Source organism: Grampus griseus (assembly GCF_964374135.1).
Source record: "Grampus griseus genome assembly, chromosome: 3".
Lineage (NCBI taxonomy): Eukaryota > Metazoa > Chordata > Mammalia > Artiodactyla > Delphinidae > Grampus > Grampus griseus.
In genome coordinates this window covers 56,028,823-56,051,845 of record NC_139019.1, presented here as the reverse complement: position 1 = coordinate 56,051,845, position 23,023 = coordinate 56,028,823, and the positions used below count along the sequence as shown (strand labels likewise).

Genomic DNA, 23,023 nt, shown 5'->3' with positions numbered 1-23,023 from the left:
TTTCACCGTCCCAGATGCTGTGAAATGATAGTCAGATATTTTACAGCTAACGGTGCCAAGGTTTTTCCTGAATAATACATAGGCATAAATTATAAACTGAATTAAATGAATATTTTTTCCCTTATCTTACTTTTATTTTCATTACAGGTCCAATATGGTATTTTTCCAGATAACTATACATTTAATTTACTGATGGATCATTTCATAAAGGAAGAAAATTACAAAGGTAAGAAACCAAACCCAGTTCCATGTATAATGGATCTTCAGCTCCCAAAGGGAAGTAAATGTAGGCACTTTTACTTTTTTTATTTCTTAATGACTCTTTACATCACTCTTTCAGTCAGAAATAGGTGCGTAGTTGATTTACCACACCAGTTGGCCAGATAGGAGAACCATATTCAGGTCTTTTTTCCTCTGAGTTTCTGAAGTTTATTTGTTCATGTCTCTTTGGGCAAAGGACAGTGAATTTAGTGAAGCAATAAACCTTGCCTGAGCTTCCGTGGCTAGTTAAGATTGTATTAATTCAGCTATTAGCTTGACTTTTTTTAGCACCATTTGCTAACTTTCTTTATTTAAATCACAGTTGTTACAGCATGTGAAGTGTGTAAGTATAAAACCTTATATACTGGAGAGAGTAGTACCCTCGCTATGAAGGAAAGTCATTTCACCTCCCTAGGCTTTTGTTCCCCCTTCTCTAAAGTAAGTGCATTGGTGAACTCTGAGATCTCTTTACCCCCAAAATCTTCTGACCCCATGGAATTAATTTAAAGTGGCTCTTACCTTCAGCTACAGTAAGGGAGGCCAAGGAAAGGTGGGGATGTGGCAGACCCTACAGAGCAGTCAGGTGGAGCCCTGCCAGTCTCCAGTGGACAGGGAAGGGTAGTACAGCACGCTTGTGCTTGCAGCTACGCAGACAGTGAAGAAGGAAAGAGGAGGCCATGCCGTTGTGTAAAGACACACACTGGCTTCCCCTTCCACCATTTCATCCTCAGGCTTGGTTCTGAGGAGCCATGCCTGTGTTAGGGTAGTCACTACCTCAGGAATGTGGATGTGGACTGGTGGTCACTTAGGCTTTTATGACACCTGTGATTCCTGTCATTGGGTTACATCCTCTTGTTCCTGCACACCAGCACCCTCAGCCTTTTCCATTGCGTCACTGCCTGGACTCAGTGATGAGGCTGGGGACCTGGGGACCGGGGACCTCTCTCCTTTCTCTTCTCCGGGCCTCTGCTTTATCTTCTCTCTCATAAGCCTTGCAGTTGTTGACTGCCTAAAAATATTTGCTGTGCATTATTATTATTATTTTTTTTTTTTTGCGGTATGCGGGCCTCTCACTGTTGTGGCCTCTCCCGTTGCGGAGCACAGACTCCGGACACGCAGGCTCAGCGGCCATGGCTCACGGGCCCAGCCGCTCTGTGGCACGTGGGATCCTCCCGGACCGGGGCACGAACCCGTGTCCCCTGCATCAGCAGGCGGACCCTCAACCACTGCATCACCAGGGAAGCCCTGTGCATTATTTTTTGAAATGCTCATTATCCCTTATCCATTTTAAACATGGGCTTCCTGAATTCAACTAAAAGATAATTAGCTTTTGCATGTTTCATCGTCTGTTCTCTGTGAACATCAGATTTAAGAATCCTTATTACTCTATCATTGGAAAATTATGTAGCAGCAGTTTTCTCCCCTCTCTCTTTAAAGGTAATGTTGGAAGGGTAAAAGGAGTTTTGGGTTTGGTTTTTTTCTTTTTTTTCCTTCTAAATTCAGAGTAAATAATATTGAGGATTTTTTAAAATAAAGTTTTGATGCAGATTATTATTATTTATGGCAAAAATTTAGAAAATGTTATACTTTTTATTGCTAAAATAGGAAATACCCAAGTATATAAATAATTATGGAGGAAAAGGAAATTACTTATACAGATCAACCTAATTTCACTTCCCAAGCCGACTGAAATGAATATAAATTAGAGATAAAATAAATTTGATTTATTTTTCATGTGTAATTTTGGATTCAGTATTGAACAGTTGGCAAAACAGATTTTTTTTAAACTGATTTGTAACTTTGTGTTCTTTTAAAATGTCGGTTTGTTGGTGAGATGGGAGTGTTGTTTGTTTAATCTCTTCCAGGTTCTTATTTTGCTACTGACTGACTGGGTGACTCCTCCCTGGTCTGCCTGTCTATCTCAGTTTCCCTGTTTGCAAAGAATATATAGAAATTCTTGGCTGTGGCCTCATGTAGAACCATGACAACACACACAAAACCAGCTGGCTAGCAACAGCTGCAAATCAGTGCTGACTCTTATGCAGCCCTATATGCAAAAATCGGTTAACAAAACAGCTCAGTCAGTTATTCAAAAACATTTGTTGTGCCTGTGTTATGTGCAGGCACCGTATTTTAAACCAATATTAACATTCTCTGATTTAACAACAAATACTAAGGGAAAGAAATTGTTTGAATTTGATTTTCTTGCCTTCTGCCTATGTTGTGAAATATTGAGGGACAATAAATTAGACCTTGCTCAAGGTCTGGTCTCCTGTGATCAGCATTCATGTGAAAACAAATATCTTCTATGTTACACTCACGGAATTATAACTTATGAATAAGCATTTCCTTTCCATTCTTTCAATTCTTTTAAATTGAGCCTGATTGTCCTTTTTGTAGTCATCAGTTTTCTGTCTTTGAAATAATACCTGAGATTTAGAATTGTCTCTAGCATTTGTTCTCTTTTGCCCAAACGGGGAGAAAATTCCAGAACATACAGTGGGGCAGTCAGCCAAGCCCCCTCTCTACTTGTCAGGGTGACCTGGAAAATATATTTGCCTCCTTTCTGTATGCCTTAGCTCTTCCAGCTGATGGACATGATGCCTTAAATTTGCTTCACAGTTTATGAGGCATTTTCACATGTATTATTTTGTTGGACTGTCAACAGTCTTGTGATGTATGTGGGACAAATGGTATTTTAACATCATGAAGATGATATTGAGAAATTGAGTGGTTTATTTGACATCCTTGAGGACAGTGATACAATAGCACCTGATTCAGTACACAGTAGTGTGTACAATAGAAGCTGAAAACTTGGGAAAGACCTAGTTTATGGAAGAACTAGGACCAGAGCCCACATTTCTTAACTTCTTAATTCTGTTTATTTTTCCATCATGCCCCACTTTTTAAGAGTGTTTATAGTTAAATACAGGTTTGATGATGTTACCTAAAACTAATTACCTCTCATTTTTACTTTGATCTTCTTTCCAGATGCTCTGTCTGTGGTTTTTGAGATCATGATGCAAGAAGCTTTTGAGGTTCCCTCCACCCAACTCCTTTCCCTCTACGTTTTATACTACTGCCTGGCAAAGAAGACAGACCTCAGTGTAAGTGATCTACCTTAAAGCAGCAGTGAGAGCCTTAGAAGAAGCAAGCAGTGGCTGCTCAGTAGTGATGTGGGCACCAGAGGAAACCTCTGCCCTCAGCATCTGGAAAAAGATGCCTGATGTATAGCGCTGTGGCCCCGTACAACCAGGAATGAGTGTTCATCCTGTACATTTTAGGTACTGGGCTCTAACAAAGTGGAATTGGACATTCTTCCACTCGGAAGAATCTCAAGGGAAAGTCCTTATGTGCATTCTGAGACTTGAGCTAGGCTAAGTGCACCTCACACGTGCAGAAGTAGGTAATCGATGATCAGTGAGAGCTGGACATGGCATACCAACGAAGCAGTGAGGCAGCCAGCTTTGACCACGACCTCAGGTATTAAATACTCACTGTTTAATTTATGTCAGTATTTTCCTAAGATTGCTCTGGGTCAGTCCAGAAGACTAAGTTTGGTTTCATCTCTTAGGTTAGGATATTTAGTCATTGTTTATTGCTATCCTAAGAATAACAACAGTAACAACAACAATAGCTAATACTTAAATGGCACTTACTTTACACCAGGCTGTGTTCTTGGTGTTTTAGATTTATTAATTCATTTAATCCTCACAACTCCATGCAGATGAGAAGACTGGGGCACAGAGATGTTACATAATAGCCACCCAGCTAGTAGGTGATGAAGCCACCTGGTGAAGCCAAGCAGCCTGGCCCTACAGTCTGCCCTTAACCTCACATGTAACACCAAAAACTACTACTTTGGGTAGGAACTGAAAAGATCATTTAGTCTAGCCCCCATTCTAAAAAAATTTATTGTGTGTTTTGTTTTTGTAAGACAAATGTCATAGCCTATGGCACACCTCACATTCATTAGTTCATTAAATATATAATGAGCAACTACTACATTCCATACATTTCAAGTGCTCCTTATACAGTGGTGAGCAAAAATTTCCTTCTTACAATCTAAGATGAATATAGGCATTTAAAACAAACGCATGAATATAAAATGATGACTATAATGATCACTACAAAGACGTCTTCTATGAAAAGCCTGTATGGTAGTGAGTTTTTGTTTGTATTTTAAACTTGTTAGGAAAGCCTTCTTCCTTAAGGAAATATTTCCTGAGTTAATATTTGAAGCATGAACAGGAATTAACAGACTGAAGAGAGGAAGAACAATCCAAAAAGAGAAAGTGACATGTGCAGAAGTCCTGTGGCAGAAAGAACATGCTGAGCAGAAAGGGGCTGGCAGAAGCTAGGAAGATAGTGTAGCTGCCACAGAGAGAATTGTAGGGTGAGATGAGATTGCAGAAGGTAGGTCATGCTAAGCTGTTTCATCTACATTCTAAAAATAGTGACAAGCCACTGAAAAGCTTTAAGCAGAAGGGGTGGCATGATCAGATTTGTGTATCTGGGCTGTAACATGGGTAGGAGGTTGGATCAGGGCCAGGGTGGTTATGGTCAGAGCACGTAGGAGACTGTCGTGGTCGTCTGAGTAAGAGTAATGGTAATGTGGGGACCAGAATGTGGTGGAGTTACAAAGTAGCCGATGACCGTATCTAGGAGGCAAAGAGCATGATGAGGAAGGAAGTAGATGTGGAGGCAGGGAGGTGGGGGTGAAGTCTGACCTCCTCAGTTTCTGCCTGGGGTATCTGGACAAAAGGGTCACCATGTGTTTGCAAAGACTTCTTTTGATGAGGAAGATCATTAATTTGGCTCTGAATATTGCATTTGAGATACCTTTGAGACAGTCAAGAGATTTCACAAGGGAAATTGGCATCTTAATGGAAAAATCTGGACTGGAGATGTAATTTACAAATCCACGTGTAAGTGTCTGCGGACGAGCCACAGGCCAAAAGGAGAGTCAGGAATGTGTTGGAACAAACACCGTGGGAGGAGGTGGTCTGCATGTAAAACGCTCCTCAGAGGGTAGGTGAGACGAGGACTTTTATAAAATGCGTTGAACTTAGTGGTGTGAGGGCCATAGAGTAATGGAGCAGGAAACCAAGTTGGAGTGGATTGTGGAGTGAGTCCGAGGTGCAGAAAGGAGACAGTGAGCATCAGCGGTGTTTTGAGATGTCTGGCTGTGAAGGGGAGTGGAGGGAGGAAGGAGAGAAGGAGGGTTTGCTTTGTATTAATGGGAGAAGCTGAAGCATAAAATGAGAAAACCTTGAGGACACTGGTAAAATAGCTCCTGATTTAGTCCATAATAGTACATAGAGTAGAAGGTAAAGGCTTGGAAGAGACCTGATATTTTCTGTTAACACATAACTAGCCTTTCATCTAAGCAGCAGTGGTGGTATTTTTCCCAGTCATCCAAAAAATCTCTAACACATCCATTTGCTTTCATTCATCTTTGTAAAAGTGCTTTTGGAAGAATCACCAGTGCGGCACCATCACCACCCCTGCTCAGTTCTAGCACAGCAAGGATGCTGCTCATTTGGCTTTTAGCCCCTGTTGCACCCTGATACTATAGGTCATGTTTTTCCCTAAAGAAAAGAAAAAATGCTTCTAAGCCTCCTTATTAACTTTTCCCTGGGCCCCTTTTCATGCAGTTTTTGTGGGGGAAAATCAAACCTCCAAGGGATTTGCTTTCGCAAGTGAAATGACCTGGTCCTTCATTGCCAACTCTCTTGCTTATGTGTGCTGCAGAAGCCCCTGAGGAGGCTTTGCTTTCCTCCCAAGGTCTTTGCTTGTTTCAAAGGTTTAGAAAAACCTTAAGAAATTGTACTTGCATTGCACGAAGGTCATTCCCAATAAAGAGGTTTGGGTACCCCACTTATATACCTGGCTGCAATTGTAGCTTGCACACTTCGTTCATTCTCTGACCAGCGCAGGGCCACCTGAGCTTTGCGTTCTGTATTTCCAAGCTGGAACAAAGGCTCAGGCCGCTGTGTGCTCCTACTGCACCAGCACCGAGAAGATCACAGCCCTCGTCTGGGGAGTTGCCAACGCTCTCCTCAGGCCTGTCTTTACAGTGAGTCCCCCGTCCCTGCTGTTGCTAGTCTGCAGCAGCCTTAGCAATGCTTGTACTTTGCCCCTTCTTTTCCCGTGTCTCATAAGGCTTCAATTTTATTGAAGTGTAATTTTGCACCCTGGGTTGAAAGAAATGATTGCCAAGTGTTTCTGATTGCCTAATTGATTTTTGAGAGGCGTAAATCTATCTAAAGGCAGCCTAATAGTTATATTTATTTGAACACTGTGAAGTAGAAGGAGTCTTATTGCTGAATTGTTTAAAATTCAAAAAGCTTGCTCTGTCATTTCATAGCAGTGTGAGTACAGGGCTAACAGCATGGGTAATCTTTGTTGATTGTCTCGAGGCAGTGCTGGTCCAGAGTGTACGCTTTATTTTTATTTTGTTTTGCTTTTCTGATCGTAAAAGGAACTCTTACTCACTGCCCCAAATTTGGAAAGTAATGAAAAGTACAAAGAAGAAAACCAAAATTGCTTGTAATTTCACTGCCCAGAAATCTGTTAACATATTGGGCATTTCTGTTCTGTATTTTTCATTAAACATAAATATCTTTTCTTTCCAAAATTAGAATTATAATGTACCTTTAGTTTTGTTATTTTGCTCCTTTTACTTAATGTTATAACATGTTCTTTTTTCCTCTGTGTCATTAAAAATCACATTTTTGCGTACAAAATGCATTTATGCATTGCTTGGCTGCACCGTGATCTGGTGTATTCTGTTGCAGTGGGAAGAGGAGAGGAACTTTGGTGCATCCCTGTTACTCCCAGGCCTAAAGCAGAAGAATTCGGTGGGGTTGAGTTCCCAGTTGTACGGCTATGCGCTTCTTGGTAAGCTGGAGGTCCTTACAAACATTGTTCTTCGTGGATAGAACTGATGCATTCTTTTACTTCATAATAAAATTATAATTTGATTTAAATTTGTGAGTGAAATTCCAATACAGCTTTCATTTTTAGACGTAAAACTAGACTTTGATGGCCTTACAGTTATGACCTAAGACAATAAAGCGGGTTCTAAAACCTCCCACCACTGGCAAGGTGAGAATTAGTTCTGATGGCTCTCGATTATATTTAGTGGTGATCAGTGTGAGGAAGGGATAAAGAAAGGAAAGTTCTGACCCTCTTTTGGGAGAACTGGCCAGTAGGATCTTTCCCATTATTAACAAAGATCTTTCTGTCTCTTAAATCTAAAGTCCAGGAGGAAAGAAATTAAGAGTTGGAGTTGAACACATATCCTTGGTATTGTTTTCAGGTGTGAGGGAAGAGAAACTCAGAGAGCACATCCAGCAGCACTTGGGAAAGCAGAGAGGGGCTCACTGGTGCAATGTGACTGTGCCACACACAGGACAGCTAGCTCTGCTTTAGACCCCGGCTTGCATGAGAATCAGACAGTCAGGAGGGCAAAGCCTTCTGAGGAGCAGCCTCGGCACTTGGGTTGTGTGGAATCTGGGCAAATAACATTCACCCTAAATGTGCATAAAATGTGTCCCGATTTACACAGGTTTATTAAATGCATGTTATTTCATTATCCTTGCAGTCTCTCTCCTAAGTAGGTAGGCATTTGAGAAAGTCCCTTCTGATCATACATTGTGTCTGCTTACCTTTGTTTTCTGAAAATCATCTAAGTTATAGCAGTTTGACTGCTTTTGGAGTTGATCTTCACCAATAAAATGTAGTGTGGCATTCTCAGATGCTGATTCTGATAGAAACTGACTCAGAGAGAGGACTTCATCAGGCTGGTGATCAGACTAACAAAAGAGTTGACCACTCTTTTTAAAAATCATTTTCTCTTTACTTACCATCTACTTTTGATATTGATTTACACGTTTTTGGCCTTTGCCTTCAGATGAGCACTCAGGATTGTTACACTGCATGAATTGGCCGGGAAGTTGTCAAGGCTAAGAAAATGTACTTTGTTGTTCCTGTTGCTAAGCAGAGGCCCGGGTGTTTTGGGTCTGGGAGCATCAGATCCAAAGCCCTTTGCTCTCACTGTGTCCTGTGCTGCGCAGCCTCATTCACCTCTGACAGAAGCAGCTTCCCAGAACGTGACTGCAGCCAACCCCAAGCATCTTACAGATCTAAAATTAGCTGTCACCTGATGAGCTTTGTCTATTTATGTTCCACTACAGCTTTCCCAAATCCTCCTTCCCGGGAAAGATAAGTGAAGGTAGATTTAAGACCTGGCAGCTCAAGGTGACTTGGGTCATTAGTGCAGAAGTTTCTGTTCCCCAGGAGTCCAGAGACAGCCCCTGTCCTCACTCGGGGACCTTGCTGCCAGCCATGTTTTAAGCTCCAGTTGTGATTGTTTGAGGTACCAAGAGAAACATTCATGTCCTGATACCCAAAAGGATGAATGAGGACTATACGATTTAAGTACTGATGAACCTCAAATAAAGGAAAGGAGAGCAAAGTGAGATTTTTTTTTTTTCCATAAAGAGTGTTTCATGGGGTGTTTTGGAGAATTTTGAAAAATGTCAAACATTTCCTGGCAGGGGAAGTTGTCAGATGTTGACAAGATTTCCACTGGGAAAAAGTTGTGGAATTTCTTTTTCAGAGGAAGATTTTGTTCTTGAAACAAAACTAGTATTTCAGTTGTTTGACTTGTTTTGTCAGGGTAGTTCCACTTAGAGGCAGATATAACAACCTATGTAGGGACTTCCCTGGTGGTCCAGTGGGTAAGACTCCACACTCCCAATGCAAGGGGCCTGGTTTCGATCCCTGGTCAGGGAACTAGATCCCACATGCATGCCGCAACTAAGAAGTCCGCATGCCGCAACTAAAGATCCCACGTGCCACAACTAAGACCCGGCATAGCCAAATTAAAATAAATAAATAAAAAATAAATAGCAACGTCTGTAAATTTCCCTCAACCCTTTGATTCATATATCCTCATGATAATCTCCAGTAGTCCAAATGAAAAAGAGGAAAGATAAGTTCACATGACTTTATACTGAAAGGTGTATACATAGAATTTTACATTTTTCATCATACATCCAAAGTGTCCCCATTCACTGGGTGGGATGAGGCTCTTGGTATAGGTTTGAAACGATCCTTCTCTATTTCTAGAGCTGCCAGGTAAGTATTCGCTTGTGCCTTCAAGTCCTCCGTCTCAGACATAGTGGGAAGCCACAGCTGAGCCTTCTTCATTGTTCTTTTTGGCCACAGGGAAGGTGGAATTGCAGCAAGGGCTGCGGGCTGTGTACCATAACATGCCCCTGCTGTGGCAGCCAGGGTACCTCAACAGAGCCCTTCAAGTAATGGAGAAGGTGGCCTCCTCCCCAGAAGACGGAAAGCTGTGTAGAGAAGCGGTAAGTTCCCTGTCTAATTCAGTGGGATTTATCATCTCCTGTTACTCATAAGTCAGGCTTTGGATTTGTTTTCCTTGTCTCCCCCATGCCCCACTTTCTTTATCTCTATAGAATCATGTACTTATTCAGGTGAAAAGGAGTGAAAAACCACAGACATTCTCAATGTTACTGACAAAAAGCACTAGAAAATAAGATTGAGGTTGATTTTATAGTTCAGTATCTGGGAGGAAGACCATTCCCCTTCCCTAAAATTCAAACTGAATTCTGTAAAATACTGTTTAATTCCGCCCGACCCCTAAAGTAAAATCTCAGTAGGAGCTTGAGAGGTTAAGATTTCATTTTTAATTTTTGGCATTTCTGTCTCCTCATTTAGTCCCCGGAGCCTAACTACCTGTCAGTTTTTTCCATCATACAAGCTCTCAAGAAATGAGTCTAGGGACTAGAGATGGCACTGTCTTTCTTTCCTTCCATTAAACTATTCTGTGGTGAATGCATGATGCTGAGGAGATCTGGACCAAATGTTCCTTTCATAGTTCTAAGGCGTTCACTTTGCCTGGACTAGGACACTGTCCTCCCACCAGCCTCAAAGCTCATCCCTCTTGGTCACCTTGGGCTCTTGACACTACGAAGTTACTAGAGTGAGCTCAGGCTACAGGAAAGCACGCGACGAGCTTACACCCGATAGGGAGCCAACAGTGTTCGCTCCTGCCCAAGCAGCTGTTGTAGCCAGAGTGAGGCATAGAAGGACATCAGTTGTTTCATTAACAGGGTGTAAAAGTTAACTTTGAGCAGCTGCTTATCTGTTTTGCCTTGATGCTGATCACTAGGACTCACCTCATGGCTTCTGCGCAGTCACAGGATGCACAAGTCTGGTCCCTATACTGGCTCCTTATACTGGTGTCTAGTGAGGCCTTATGTTCTCTGCCAGACATTTACCAAGTATACACATTTCTAAATACATTTTCATGTTTTAACCCTGCTGTAGTCAGTGCTGGTGATTGAAAACACAAAATTATACATAAATGCTTTGCCAGGGAAATACTCCTTCCAGTTGGAGACAGATTTGCGTTGTTTGTGTTCTGACTTCATAGGAATGTGATTCAGATGTCAGCAAGAGTGGGATATGTGTCACATATATGTATGTGTATATGTATATATATGTATATCCCACATACACATTTGGGTATAATATATTAGTGGCATTCAAAAGCCTTGGAGTATTTTCTGGATTTTTGTTCTGAAGTGACATGGACAGAATTAATCATTATCCATGCAGGTGCTAATGCTGGCCTTGAGGTTGTTTCTGTCCCATCTCTGATGATTAGGCCCTTTGAGGGTCGAGGGAGGTTGCCCCAAAATGAAAGTGGTAGGGGAGAGGGGTCAAAACAAAAAGAAGCCTTGCGTTTTATAGTTTATTTACTTTCTAAGCCATAGAAATCACCTGTTACAATAAATTTCATGTATGCCTATCTGGTCTTTGTCAGCAGCTTATATAGATTGATTGATCCCTAATCTCTGGATACCCTATGAGCTAAAATTTTTCTCTGAAGAAGGTCCCTGCCTAGATTCAGAGGTTTTACTGTGCATTCAAAGTGGCCCATTTTGGTTCTGGTCTGTAGTGGTTTTTCTTTCCCTTTCTCCCAATTCCAAAGCAATTGAGGAAGAAAAACATGGAAGGGGTGGTACTTCAGTACCCATCAAGCATGATTCTTGGATTCTTACCTGGGTGATTAAAAGTGAAATCAAAAGCTGCTGTGTTGATTCACTTATACAGATAATTCTGAGCTTGCTTATTGTTCCATTTGTTTTGTACTAAGTGTTCATGCCATGGGACAGGGTGTTTCTAGTGTAAAATTATATAACCATTTCTGTTCCCTATAATTTGATAAGAGAACTCTTCTCGCAATATTTTAGATCCCAGGTTTCCCTTCCTTTCCCTTCTCCAGCCTCCCTCCCAGTGCTTTCAGGGCCACAGGATGTTTAATCTCTGCCCCCCTTTCTGCTCTGCAGCTCGATGTGCTGGACAGAGCGCTGAAGGCGGCTCTGACCGCTCCAGCCCAGGGGTCTTCAGAGGACCAGCCCCAAGAAGGTGAGAAGACCCAGAGGTCAGAAGAACTGGTGGAGCAGCTGGATGTGGAGGAAACTGAACAGTCCAAGCTTCCCCGTTACCTGGAACGATTTGAGGTGAGTTGTAGCAGAATTGAGTCCCTCTCAGCTGTGCATTAAGCATGCTTCTCTGCCATGGTGATAGACCAGCAGTCCTTTCATGCATCAATGTCACACACAAGGGCATTAAAAACTGACATCAAAAATCACATTGTTGGGCTTCCCTGGTGGCGCAGTGGTTGAGAGTCCGCCTGCCGATGCAGGGGACACTGGTTTGTTCCCCAGTCCAGGAAGATCCCACATGCCGTGGAGCGGCTGGGCCCATGAACCATGGCCGCTGAGCCTGCGGCGTCCGAAGCCTGTGCTCCGCAACGGGAGAGGCCACAACAATGAGAGGCCCGCATACAGAAAAAAAAAAAAAAAAAAAATCACATTGTTATTGCTTCACACAGGAAGTGGTCTTAAAAGAAACAAATGGAATTTTTATGCTCCTTTTCATACTTGAGCGAATCGGTCACAGTTTTCCTAAGGCAGCATGTCATTATCCGCTACTCATCCCTGACGTCTGCCTGATGGATGGGTAACAGTTTGCCTTCTCATAGCAAGCACCTGACTTCAGCCCTGGGTGAAGAGGATCTGGTCATTTCTCCATATGACATTGAACCTTCTTGATCACCAGAAACCCAGGTAGAAATCACAAAGCCTCATCTGAATATGATGAAGATGAAATGCAGGCATCTTCTCTTGCTCGGCTTTGTGGTGTGCACTAGGGCCATTGGAAATGCTCTCTGGACTACATGGATGGTGTAAACAGGTTTCTACAGGTTTCAGGACAGCCCTGAGCACTCAAACTGCCTTTGGTAGCTTTCAACTCTACGTCCCAAATTGCTCTGTGATCAGAGTCAGGGAGGAAGAGCCATGTTCAGATTTTAAGCCCTTGGCCTCTTCCTTGCTGTGTTTCTCATCTATTTAGCAAAAAGCGGGGGGAAAAAAAAATTGCTGCCTGAAGGAGAATTCATTGTGTGAAGCAGAAAACGTTCCCATCCCTCTCAGCTGACCCATTGTGTCCTTTTGGTGCAGAGGGATGTATACTTTGCCAGAGTATTACATTGAAATCTTTGCAGTAATTATATTGAACCAGCTGTGGGAAATCTATTTCCCCTTGTTCTAAGGAGGATCCTAATACCTTTAGTAGCTGTTTTTCCGGGTACTTCTATAAGGTAATTGCTCAACTTCCCCTTTTTATAATTTAGAAACTGAAAAAGGAAGGTTAATCGATGTTTTCAGGGTACACGGAGAATTAGCAGCTAGGTTAAGAATTTACATACCTGTTCTTTCCTCTTAACTTTGCAGATTTAGAAAAGCTAAAAAGCAAAAAATCTGCTTAGCCCCATAGATTATCATTTACCGTGTTCTTATTGACCAAGGCTGCCCCACGACTCTTAAAAGTTACCACCTTTTTCTTATTGCTTATATATTTAATCTCGGAGAATAGAAATCTGTGCCAGCATTGAATTCTCAGCCCTCACTCTTCCACAGTGCATTTTTTTTTTTAATTCACACAAAAAAAGACCAATATTTCTTGACTGCTAGTTGTGTGTTAGGCACTACTGCGTTTCCTTTACCCTTACCTGGGTGGTAGATACTGCTCTTCCTGTGTTACATGACACTAAGGTTGAGGGAACCTAGTCCATAAGTGACTGACTTTGGATTTGAACACAAATTTGAACACTTTGGATTTGCTGACTCGGAGTTGAGTCCTTATTCTGGTGTCCCAAGCTGTCTCCTTGGCCTCAAACCAGGTGGGAAGTGATATCAGAAAGAAAGAATTCTCATTTTACGCTTCCTTTTCTTCCTGGTGCCTGATTTTCATTAGTCCCAGGTAATCTTTTGGGGGCTCATTTTTGTGGCTGACCTGTCACACCAGACGTGTGGCCACTCCTTGAAGCCCGTGGATCCTTCCCACCTTCCAGCCCCTGCTGTTAGAGCAGGCCTCATCACCTATGCCAGTAGATTGCATTTGTTTTGTGGAACATGGGGTGTGTCATATATGCTAAGTCTGGGGCCATAAGTGGGTCTCTGATGATCTACATCTTGAAGCACTTAAGTAGATTAGTGTTTTTAGTACTTTACTTCTCCAGAAATACAATACTGACCAAATCGAGCTGCCGTTTCAGATGGAGCCATAAGTAGTCAGGATGTCAAGGCTGACCTGCAGTGAAGCACAGCACGTGCAGGCTTATAATAGCGCAGGCACTCATGGGAGCTGTTTAGCATGCCGTTAGTAAGAAAGCGTTGACATGAATTCCATCTGTTGAAAGGAATACTGGTTAGGCAAACATGTATCCCAGTAATTCTAAAGGAAAAGCTATGGATGAACTTGCTCCATTTTATCAGCTGCTTCTGCCATTTTGTTTCCATCTTAGGGTTCTTTGTTCTTGGAGTTTGCTGCTTGGTTTGGTGCAGGTCAGAATGGAAATGAAGGTTTCTTTTCTTGTGCAGTGTTTGTGGTCTAAAACAAGAAATTACACAGGGAGTCACAGCATATGGAGTTCCATTTACCGTTTGTGAGTGAAGGGGAAGAAATGACATGTGGTGCATCTTAGCAGAATTGCTGGGCTGAAATTAAAAAAAAAAGAGCAAAAGCTAACAGTGCCTGGATGAAAGGCAGCATGACAGGCTCCCAATAAAGTACCTTCTCCTGTGAGCAGAATGTGTGGAGATTTTGTAAGTGACTTAACCTCTTCTCTTTTCCTCTTTGTATTCTTTACCTACCTGCCCCTCCCACATCTTTTTTTTTTTTTTTTTTTTCCTTTGTTTCCAATAGGCCTTACATTCTAAGCTACACGCTCTGGGCAAAGTTGAGTCAGAAAGCCTTCTGACCCTGACCACCCAGCTTGTCAAGGAACAGCTCCCTACCTGTGAAGCAGAAGACATCGCTGCCTATGAGCAGAAGCTGCAGCAGTGGCATCTGGATTGGGTACATTTGATTCAGAGGGAAAAGGAGCAGAGGGAGAGGGCCAAGCAGGCGCAGGAGGCTCGAAGAGCAGCAGAGGCATCTGCCTAATTAGGCCCCTCAGGGGCCACGGGAACTTCACAAGAGCCCATCTCAGGATCCACAGTGACCATGAGGGCAGCCTCAGTGTCCTGCATCCACCTTCTCCTGTTCTTGAAGCAGACCCCCTAAGGTACAGAAGCCACGCTGTTCACATGTCAAGCCATGTGACCACCCACCCGGATGCCAAGAAGACTGTGGAACCATGAAAGTGGCAAATGGTCAGACTGAAGCCACTAGCTAAATACCTTAAATAAGGGCTCTCGACGCTTATAGTGGAGTTCTTGGGGGACAGGGATCAATTTTGAAGACTGAAAATCCCTGATACCTAGCGATGGTGGTGGGAGAAGCTGTGACTGAAGAATCTGGTCTCAAGCACAAGCTTTTGAATGGTCTCTGTGTCCCCAGCCGAGGCCACCTGCAGGTCCTGAGACCTTGTCCCCTAGTCCCCTCTTGCGTGCAAGCTCTCAGCCCGAGCTGGGTATGGGATGCCCGCACATCCCCACTTTCCCCTCCCAGACCTGAACTGGGAGAAGTTCAGTACAGGAGCAAACACAAGACCTACTGGCTCTCAAATTTCAGGGACCCCCGGTGGCATTTTTAGCATGTCAGGGCTTTTGAGGAGAGAGCTAGCCCTAGCTCTGAAGCTTCCGTGGCTTGACTCCCCATCATGTTGCGGTAACTTTCCTACAAAGCATTGTCTCAGCCCCTCATCAAGTAGGTAAAGTGAGCCTTCTGTGTACACACATGAACACACATACAATTTGTGAACACAAGTTTCAGTTAGCAATTGGAGAAAATGAGAGATGGGATGGGGCTTGCAGTGCGTGGAAGACATGAATGATTGTAAAACTGCCAGGAGGTGGACATTTTCTCTCTGGGGTTTCTCTGTGGAAGGAGTCAGTGGCCGCTCTTGCTTGCTGTGTAATTTTGCCCTCATGTGTAGTGGTGTACTTTTATGCAGGATTGTATCAAGAACCTGTGGAAATAAATGTTCTAGGATCGTTTTGGTGTATTCTTCGTCTTTGGGGGAAGGGAGGGAGGAGTCGGGAGCTTCATCGTCATTATAGTCACTATGATTTTGAGCAGCATATTTTCAACCTTCCTTCTCCAATAGACTGTGGCATGTGTAATAATAGTAATAATCACCACAACCACTAACTTGTGTTCAGGACTCGCTGAGCTCCAGCAGCCCTATGAGTGAGCTGCTATTACCCTATTTTTGAATGAGGAAACTGAAACTAAGTAACTTACGTGGGGTCAGGCTCCCACTGCTTCTCACCCTGCATGTTCCCTCCGTACGTACCTGCAGTCCGTATCCAACACAGGGCCTGAGTCTTACTTAGGAAGAGGGTTATGACCAAAAGTTGGTTCTGACATTTTGGTTTATCAAGGGCAGGACTTTTTCAGCCCTTATTATATCAAGAGGCAGGTTCAAGATACATCAAAAGACGCCTTTTGCTCAGTAAATTAACAACCATCACACATGAAGCATCTGGTTGATATTTCAGCTCATAGTTTTGCCTGCATTTTCCTCCTTGTCTGTGCCTGTGGCACTTTACTTCCAGGCTTCAAGAGACCACTTCACTGTGCTGCTGCCCAGCAGGAGTTTCCAAGCTCTCCACTCCCGGACTTCTTCCACACATGTGCCCGCATCTCTCTCAGGAACTCTCGAGAGTCTTTCCCCACCATCTACTCCCCTTTCCCCAGGCTCTCCTCCCCTGAGCTATAGGATACCCTACCACCCTCCTAGATGGTGAGAGCTGACCACAGTTGTCCTTGGTCTTTTCACCAATATCACCGTCTGTATTTCTTCCACGTGGATGGAGAAACTGCTGTCAGTACCCTGGCCTCTGGGGATGACCTGAACTGTAACAGATGACCTTCCCTCTAGCTAACCTGCCATAGTCACAGCCAGACCTCCGGTCTCGTATCACTAATCCAAGATCTTACAGCCTGAAGTCGCATTCTCCCAGTCTTCCCTTTCTCTCATCATGTGACTCCCGCCGAACCAGCTCTTCCCTGTACTTTCTGCCTGCAAACCCTTAGCCTTAACCCTGTCACTCAAACCCTCAATCTCCAGAATTCAGACCCTGCTTGCCTGCCTTCCAGTCTGGGCCCCGTGGTTGGCCATCCCACTGATGCATCTCTAATTTCTTCTCATTCCCTTTATCCAGGCCCACTTGCCATCCACAGACCTGTATCCTTGGAGCCACCTGTTATGGGTTGAATGGTGTCCACCCACCACCACCAAGGAAAACATATGTTGAAGCCCTGACCCCAATGCCTTAGAATCTGACCTTAGCTGGAAATAAGGTCTTTACAAAGATAATCAAATTAAAATCAAATTATAAAAAGGAGAAATTTGGACAAAAGATAGATACGGAAGGAAGACAAGGTGAAGACACATGGGCAGAAGATGGCTACCTGAATGGAGTGGTGCATCCACAAGCCAAGGATTGCAAGCCAACAGCAGAAGCCAGAAGAGACAAGGAAGGATTGTCTCCTGGAGCCACCAAAGAGAGTGTGACCCTGCTGACAACTTGATTTTGAACTTCTAGCCTGCAGTTCTGCTTTTTTAAGCCACTCAGTTTTTGGTACTTTGTTACAGCAGCCCTAGGAGACAAACACACCGCCACTTGTTCTCTGTCTCCTTGCTTCTGACCCACTAAGTTTGACATACAAAGTTGTAATGTCAGGCTGATTCCTCTACAGATTTACAGCTGTCCTCTTCAACTTAGTTCTTTCATTTCTCTTACTGACTCTCATTTTTACCTCAATAGCTTCTCTATTGGGTCTGCTTAAGCCCTGGACCCTTGCCCCACCAGAACTGTGAGCAGATGTTCCTGCCTCCTGCTTTATCAAGAAAATTTAGGCCACATGATACAACCTCAGTCTCCCTTGTTTCTGCCTTAACAGCTCTCTCCTTTCCTGTTCTCTCCATCATCCCTTCTACTTCAAAGTGATAGGTGTCCCCACCCTCCTTTCCAAGGTTAGGCTCTTCACTTGTGACCTGATTCCTCACCTGCCTGCCTGTTCCAGAGCCATCTTCTCTTTCCATCTTGCATCGTCCCTACAGATTTCTTCTTCCAAGCCTGCAATCTTATTCAAGACTTCCTTCCCTTTTAGAAACAAAAAAGCCTTTATCCTGCCATCAGTCAAGCTCCTACCCTGTCCCTCCTTCCTTTTGTCTCCAAACTTCTTAAAAGGGTATCTCCACTTACTGGTTCGTTGCTGGTTCATTAGACCCTGAGAATTTGGCTTTCACTCTGCTGCATACCAACTGCAATGATTCTTTCCCCTCCGCTCTGTTTAGCAGCACTGATCACTCCCTTAGAAGCTTGGTGACTACAGCACACAGGCTCTCTCTGTTCTGGCGCTGCGTTCCTGCGCTCACAGGCCTCTGTGTGGCACATACTGTATGCTGGGCACTGTACTAAGAACTGTTGAGTTTACACAGATGAGTACACGATAGACCCTACCCTCAAATAACTTATATTCTAGGGAGAGAGAGGGGGCAGGCACATATGCACCTATCATGCTTCATGCATGATGGTTAATTTACTGAGCAAAAGGCGCCTTCTGATGTATCTTGAACCTTCCTCTTGACATAATAATGGAGTGGTTGAAAAAGCCCTGCCCTTGATAAACCAAAAAGTATCATTAGAGACACAAAGTGATATGGGTGTTCACAGCAAGAGCACTTCAAGCCCAGAGATGGGAAAGCTCTAATGAAGGGAAATCATCATCACCTGCTTTGTGCTTTAGTTAGTCACATAGGTCTGTCTCAGGCTGTCTTGGGGTAGAGATGGTCCTCTTCTTCCCCATGGAGTCGTGTAAAGTAGGTGTTCAAGAGAAATTAAGTGGCACTGGAATGAACCCACACCCACCCTGCGCGTCCCCCGCTCCCCCACCAAAAAAGGAAGAAGAAATAGAAGAAAAAGGCAGAGTAGTAGAAGAAAAAACAATTATGAGGTACACATACCTTGCTCTCCTTTTCTTGGGGCTGTGTTGCCTTGGCACCAAACTTTGCCTTTTGTTTTCATACTTTCTAGCGGGCTGTGGACATCAGATATGTGTGTGGGAAATTTGTCCATTTTACAAATAGAGGCCTTGAAAACTGGTTTATCAAAGTCGTTTTTTCACTCTGAATGAAATAACATATTAGTGAGTCCAGGGATGCTGCTAAACCTCTTACAGCGCATAGGGCAGCCCTCATAACAAAGAACTATCTGGTCCAAAATGTCAGTGGTGCCAAGCTTACAAACCCTCGTCTAGGGTATACGAGCCAGGCAGCCACAGGAATTTTTGCAGTGATGTACATTAGTTGTTTCTTGTCTAACTGTATATGAGTATAAAATATGCAGTGATAGAGGGTGGGCCATTATCCTTCCTCAGAAAAGTCCATATGGAAAAGGATAAATGGTGATTTATATGATTTTTTTCTTTTTTTTAATTGAAGTATAGTTAATTTACAATGTTTTGTTAGTTTCTGGTGTACAGCAAAGTGATTCAGATATCTATATATTTTTCCATTATAGTTTATTACAAGATATTGAATACCGTTCCCTGTACTATACAATGGGACTTTGTTTATCTGTTTTATATGTAGTAGTTTGTATCTGCTAATCCCGAACTCCTACTTTACCCCCCCGTCCCTTTTCCCCTTTGGTAACCATTAGTTTGTTTCCTATGTCTGTGAGTCTATTTCTGTTTTGTAAACAAGTCCATTTGTATCATATTTTAGATTCCACATATAAGTGATATCATATTTGTCTTTCTCTGACTTATTCTACTTAGTATGATAATCTCTAGGTCCATCCATGTTGCTGCAAATGGCATTATTTCATTCTTCTTTATGGCTGAGTAGTATTCCATTGTGTGTGTGTGTGTGTACACCACATCTTTATCCATTCATCTGTCAGTGGACACTTAGGTTGCTTCCATGTCTTGTCTGTTGTAAATAGTGCTGCTGTGAACACTGGGGTACATGTATCTTTTCAAATTTGAGTTTTTCCAGATATATGCCTAGGAGTGGGATTGCTGGATCATATGGTAACTCTACTTTTGTTTTTTAAGGAACCTCCATACTGTTCTCCATGGTGGCTGCACCAATTTACATTCCCACCAACAGTGCAAGAGTGTTCCCTTTTCTTCACACCCTCTCCAGCATTTATTGTTTGCAGACTTTTTGATGATGGCCATTCTGACTGGTGTGAGGTGATACCTCATTGTAGTTTTGATTTGCATTTCTATAATAATTAGTGATGTTGAGCATTTTTTCATGTGCTTCTTGGCCATCTGTATGTCTTGTTTGGGGAAATGTCTATTTAGATCTTCTGCCCATTTTTTGATTGGGTTGTTTGTTTTTTTGTTATTGAATTGTGTGAGCTGTTTGTATATTTTGGAAATTAATCCCTTGTCGGTCGCATCATTTGCAGATAGTTTCTCCCAGTCCGTAGGCTGTCTGTGATATATATGATTTGCTACCTGGGGGTATGTAGCTGGAACCAGGAGTCTTGAGTTCCACAATGAAGCTGCTTCCTCCCCTGAGTCAGCAGAACCCGACACCATTGCACCCAGTCGTGTGGCTGAGGAAGGGATGAAGTTTTGGCTTTAGTGAATCAGGGAAAGGAGTACTTTTTAACAAACATAGTTATGTCAGAAAGTTGCCTTTTATTCTAAATAACTTCTTCACTTGAAAATAACCTTTTCTTTCCTCATTGATTTGGCCTTTTCACTGACATTGCATGCTGCCATGAGGATGTTATTACCTGTATGGTAACAAGGAAGTCCAAACAAAGGATGGTGGCAACGCCTCTGAGAGTGTGGCAGTTACCACCAGGATCTTTGTTTAAAACAAAATAGTGAGTGACACTTAGGTTTTGTGTTTATTATACATGAATGTGATGATTCCAGATCTGAGCTGGACATGTTCAGAAAATGGTTTGTTCTTTAAAAAAGAAGTGTCTGAAAATAAATTCCATTATGGGCTTTAAATGCTAGATCAAGGACTTTGGGGAAGGTTTATAAAGGATTTATAAAAGGGACATTATATCCTCTGATATACCCAGTGGTAAGAGAATTTGCTTGCCCTTTTGGTTTCCATGATGCTTCATCTCTGCAGAGTTCAACATTTTAATTCTTAAAATGCCAAGGTTAATATGCCTAAGATAGTATCTGGAATAGACTCTGCAAGAATGCCCGCTAAGTTTCCTCCAGTGACAGTCTGCTGGGCCACTGTTGGGTGTCAGCGTTTTCCCGGATCTGGTTCACAAGCAATCATGTACCCATCTTGATTACACAAATTATATTTAACAACTGCTCTTTGTGAATGCCCATTCCTACGTAATTTAATCCTAATTAAATAAATCCTCTCTAATCCTTACCGAAACCCTTCAGGGCAGGGATTATTACCCTTATTTTGCAGAGGAGAAAACTGAGACTTATGTGAATTGCCTAGGGCCACACAATTAATAAGTGGCAAGGACAGTGCTTGAACCCATGCTTGTCTGATTCCAAAGCCCCTTTCAAACAACAACCCCCTATAATCACTGTGCTAACCTGGGACTACGTACGTTCATTCATTCGTTCAGTCATTCAACAAATATTTATTGAACATCTAGTGTGTGTCAGGAATGGTTAAAATAGTCACTGAGGATACAGAAGGAAACAAAATAGACTAAGATCCCTTCCCTCGTGGTGTTTCTAGTCTACGGAAGGAGACACATAATAAGTATATAACATGTCACGTGGTGATATGTGATACAGAGACAAAGCAAGGAAGAGGGAAAGAGAGTTCTGGTTAAGTGGTGGAGGTTGCAGCCTAACACAGGGCGGTGAGGGAAGGCCTTCCTGAGAAGATGACATTTGAGAAAAGACCCACGCGGATGAGGCTGAGGATCATGGGGTCGGTCGCCTGGGGAAAAGCGTGGCAGACAAAGACACCAGTGCTGAGGCCCTGGAGGGAACTGTGCCTAGCGTGTATGAGGAAGGCCCATGTGGCTGGAGCGGACTGCACAAGGCGCAGAGCAGCAGGATTTGAGACCAGGGAGACGAGGGGTAAAGGAAAGGACAGGTGGTGAAGACTGCCAGCCCATTAGTAAGGACGCTGGCTTTTACTGAGATGAGAACCCATTTGAAGGTTTTGAGCACCGGATGGCATGGTGTGACCTAACATTTTTAGAGGATTATTCTAGTCTAGCTGCTATGTGCAGATATTTGGAGGGCGAGGACAGGAAACAGGAGACCAGTTAGGGGGCTACTGCAGTTATCCAGGGGAGAAATGACTGGCCTGCACAACAGTATTAACAGTGCACGTGAGGAGAAGGGGTTAGACTGGGTGTGTCTTGAAGGTGGAGCCAGCAGATTTGCTGATGGGCCAAGATTTTTGACCTGAGCAACTGGGATGGTGTGTGTACCATTTACTGAGGTGGAAAAGCCTAAAAGGAGAAGCAGTCAGGGGAGACCAGGGATTTATTTGAGGGCATGTTAAATTTGATTTGGGATATTTTAAAGGTCCCTACTGCACACCCGAATGGAGCTTTTAATGGACAGCTGAATATATGAGTCTGGAGATCAGAGAAGAGGTACAGACTGGAGATACAAATTGTAAAAGTCATCAGTTGACACATAGCATTTAAATCCATGAGACTGCATTAAAGTAACATGCATTATTGGTTTGAGTCAGGGATAGTCGAATCCATGAACTAGAACTGTGCCTACTTTTTAGAGGTGATTACCCCATGAACGTGGCCTCATAATGATGTTCCATCATCTGTGAAAACATTGCCAGTAACCCCCAGAGAATTAGCCAGAACTGCTCATATTAAAGGAACTGACTGTGACCAAAACTCAATCTGCCTGTATGGCTCCAGTGAATTTCTAAGATGTACAGTATAAGATCAGAGAGGAAATGGTGGGATCCAGGATTATGCAAGAGACCCAAGAATTCATGAGTCAAGTGTGTGTTGAAAGGTCATTGAAGGGACACAGAGAAGCATCTAGAATGAGCAATACATTTATAAAGAGAAAGAAAATGTAGTCATAGTACCTTAACAGAACTTTGTTGATTTGCCTGCAAAATAGGAAAACAGAAACTGAAGAAAAGCTACCTTCAAAGTAGAAAAGGACCAGCTGGAAGGAGATGAACTCGTCACCATCTCCGCCGTGCTCGGTCCGGAGGGAGTGGGATAGAAACACACAGAGGGGTTCAGGTATG

General features: G+C 43.1%; 1 protein-coding gene across 1 annotated transcript in view; it reads left to right on the top strand.

Moving 5' to 3' along the window:
• Positions 1 to 15,809, top strand: part of MRPS27 (mitochondrial ribosomal protein S27) — a 91,591-nt gene extending 75,782 nt beyond the window's left edge. Inside the window, exons 6-11 of the mRNA XM_082649863.1 lie at positions 148 to 226; positions 3,253 to 3,368; positions 7,062 to 7,164; positions 9,499 to 9,641; positions 11,652 to 11,825; positions 14,575 to 15,809. Of these exons, the coding sequence (XP_082505989.1) occupies positions 148 to 226; positions 3,253 to 3,368; positions 7,062 to 7,164; positions 9,499 to 9,641; positions 11,652 to 11,825; positions 14,575 to 14,814 (855 nt within the window). The 3' untranslated portion in view covers positions 14,815 to 15,809. The remainder of the gene's footprint in view (positions 1 to 147; positions 227 to 3,252; positions 3,369 to 7,061; positions 7,165 to 9,498; positions 9,642 to 11,651; positions 11,826 to 14,574) is intronic.
• Positions 15,810 to 23,023: the final 7,214 nt, after the last annotated feature.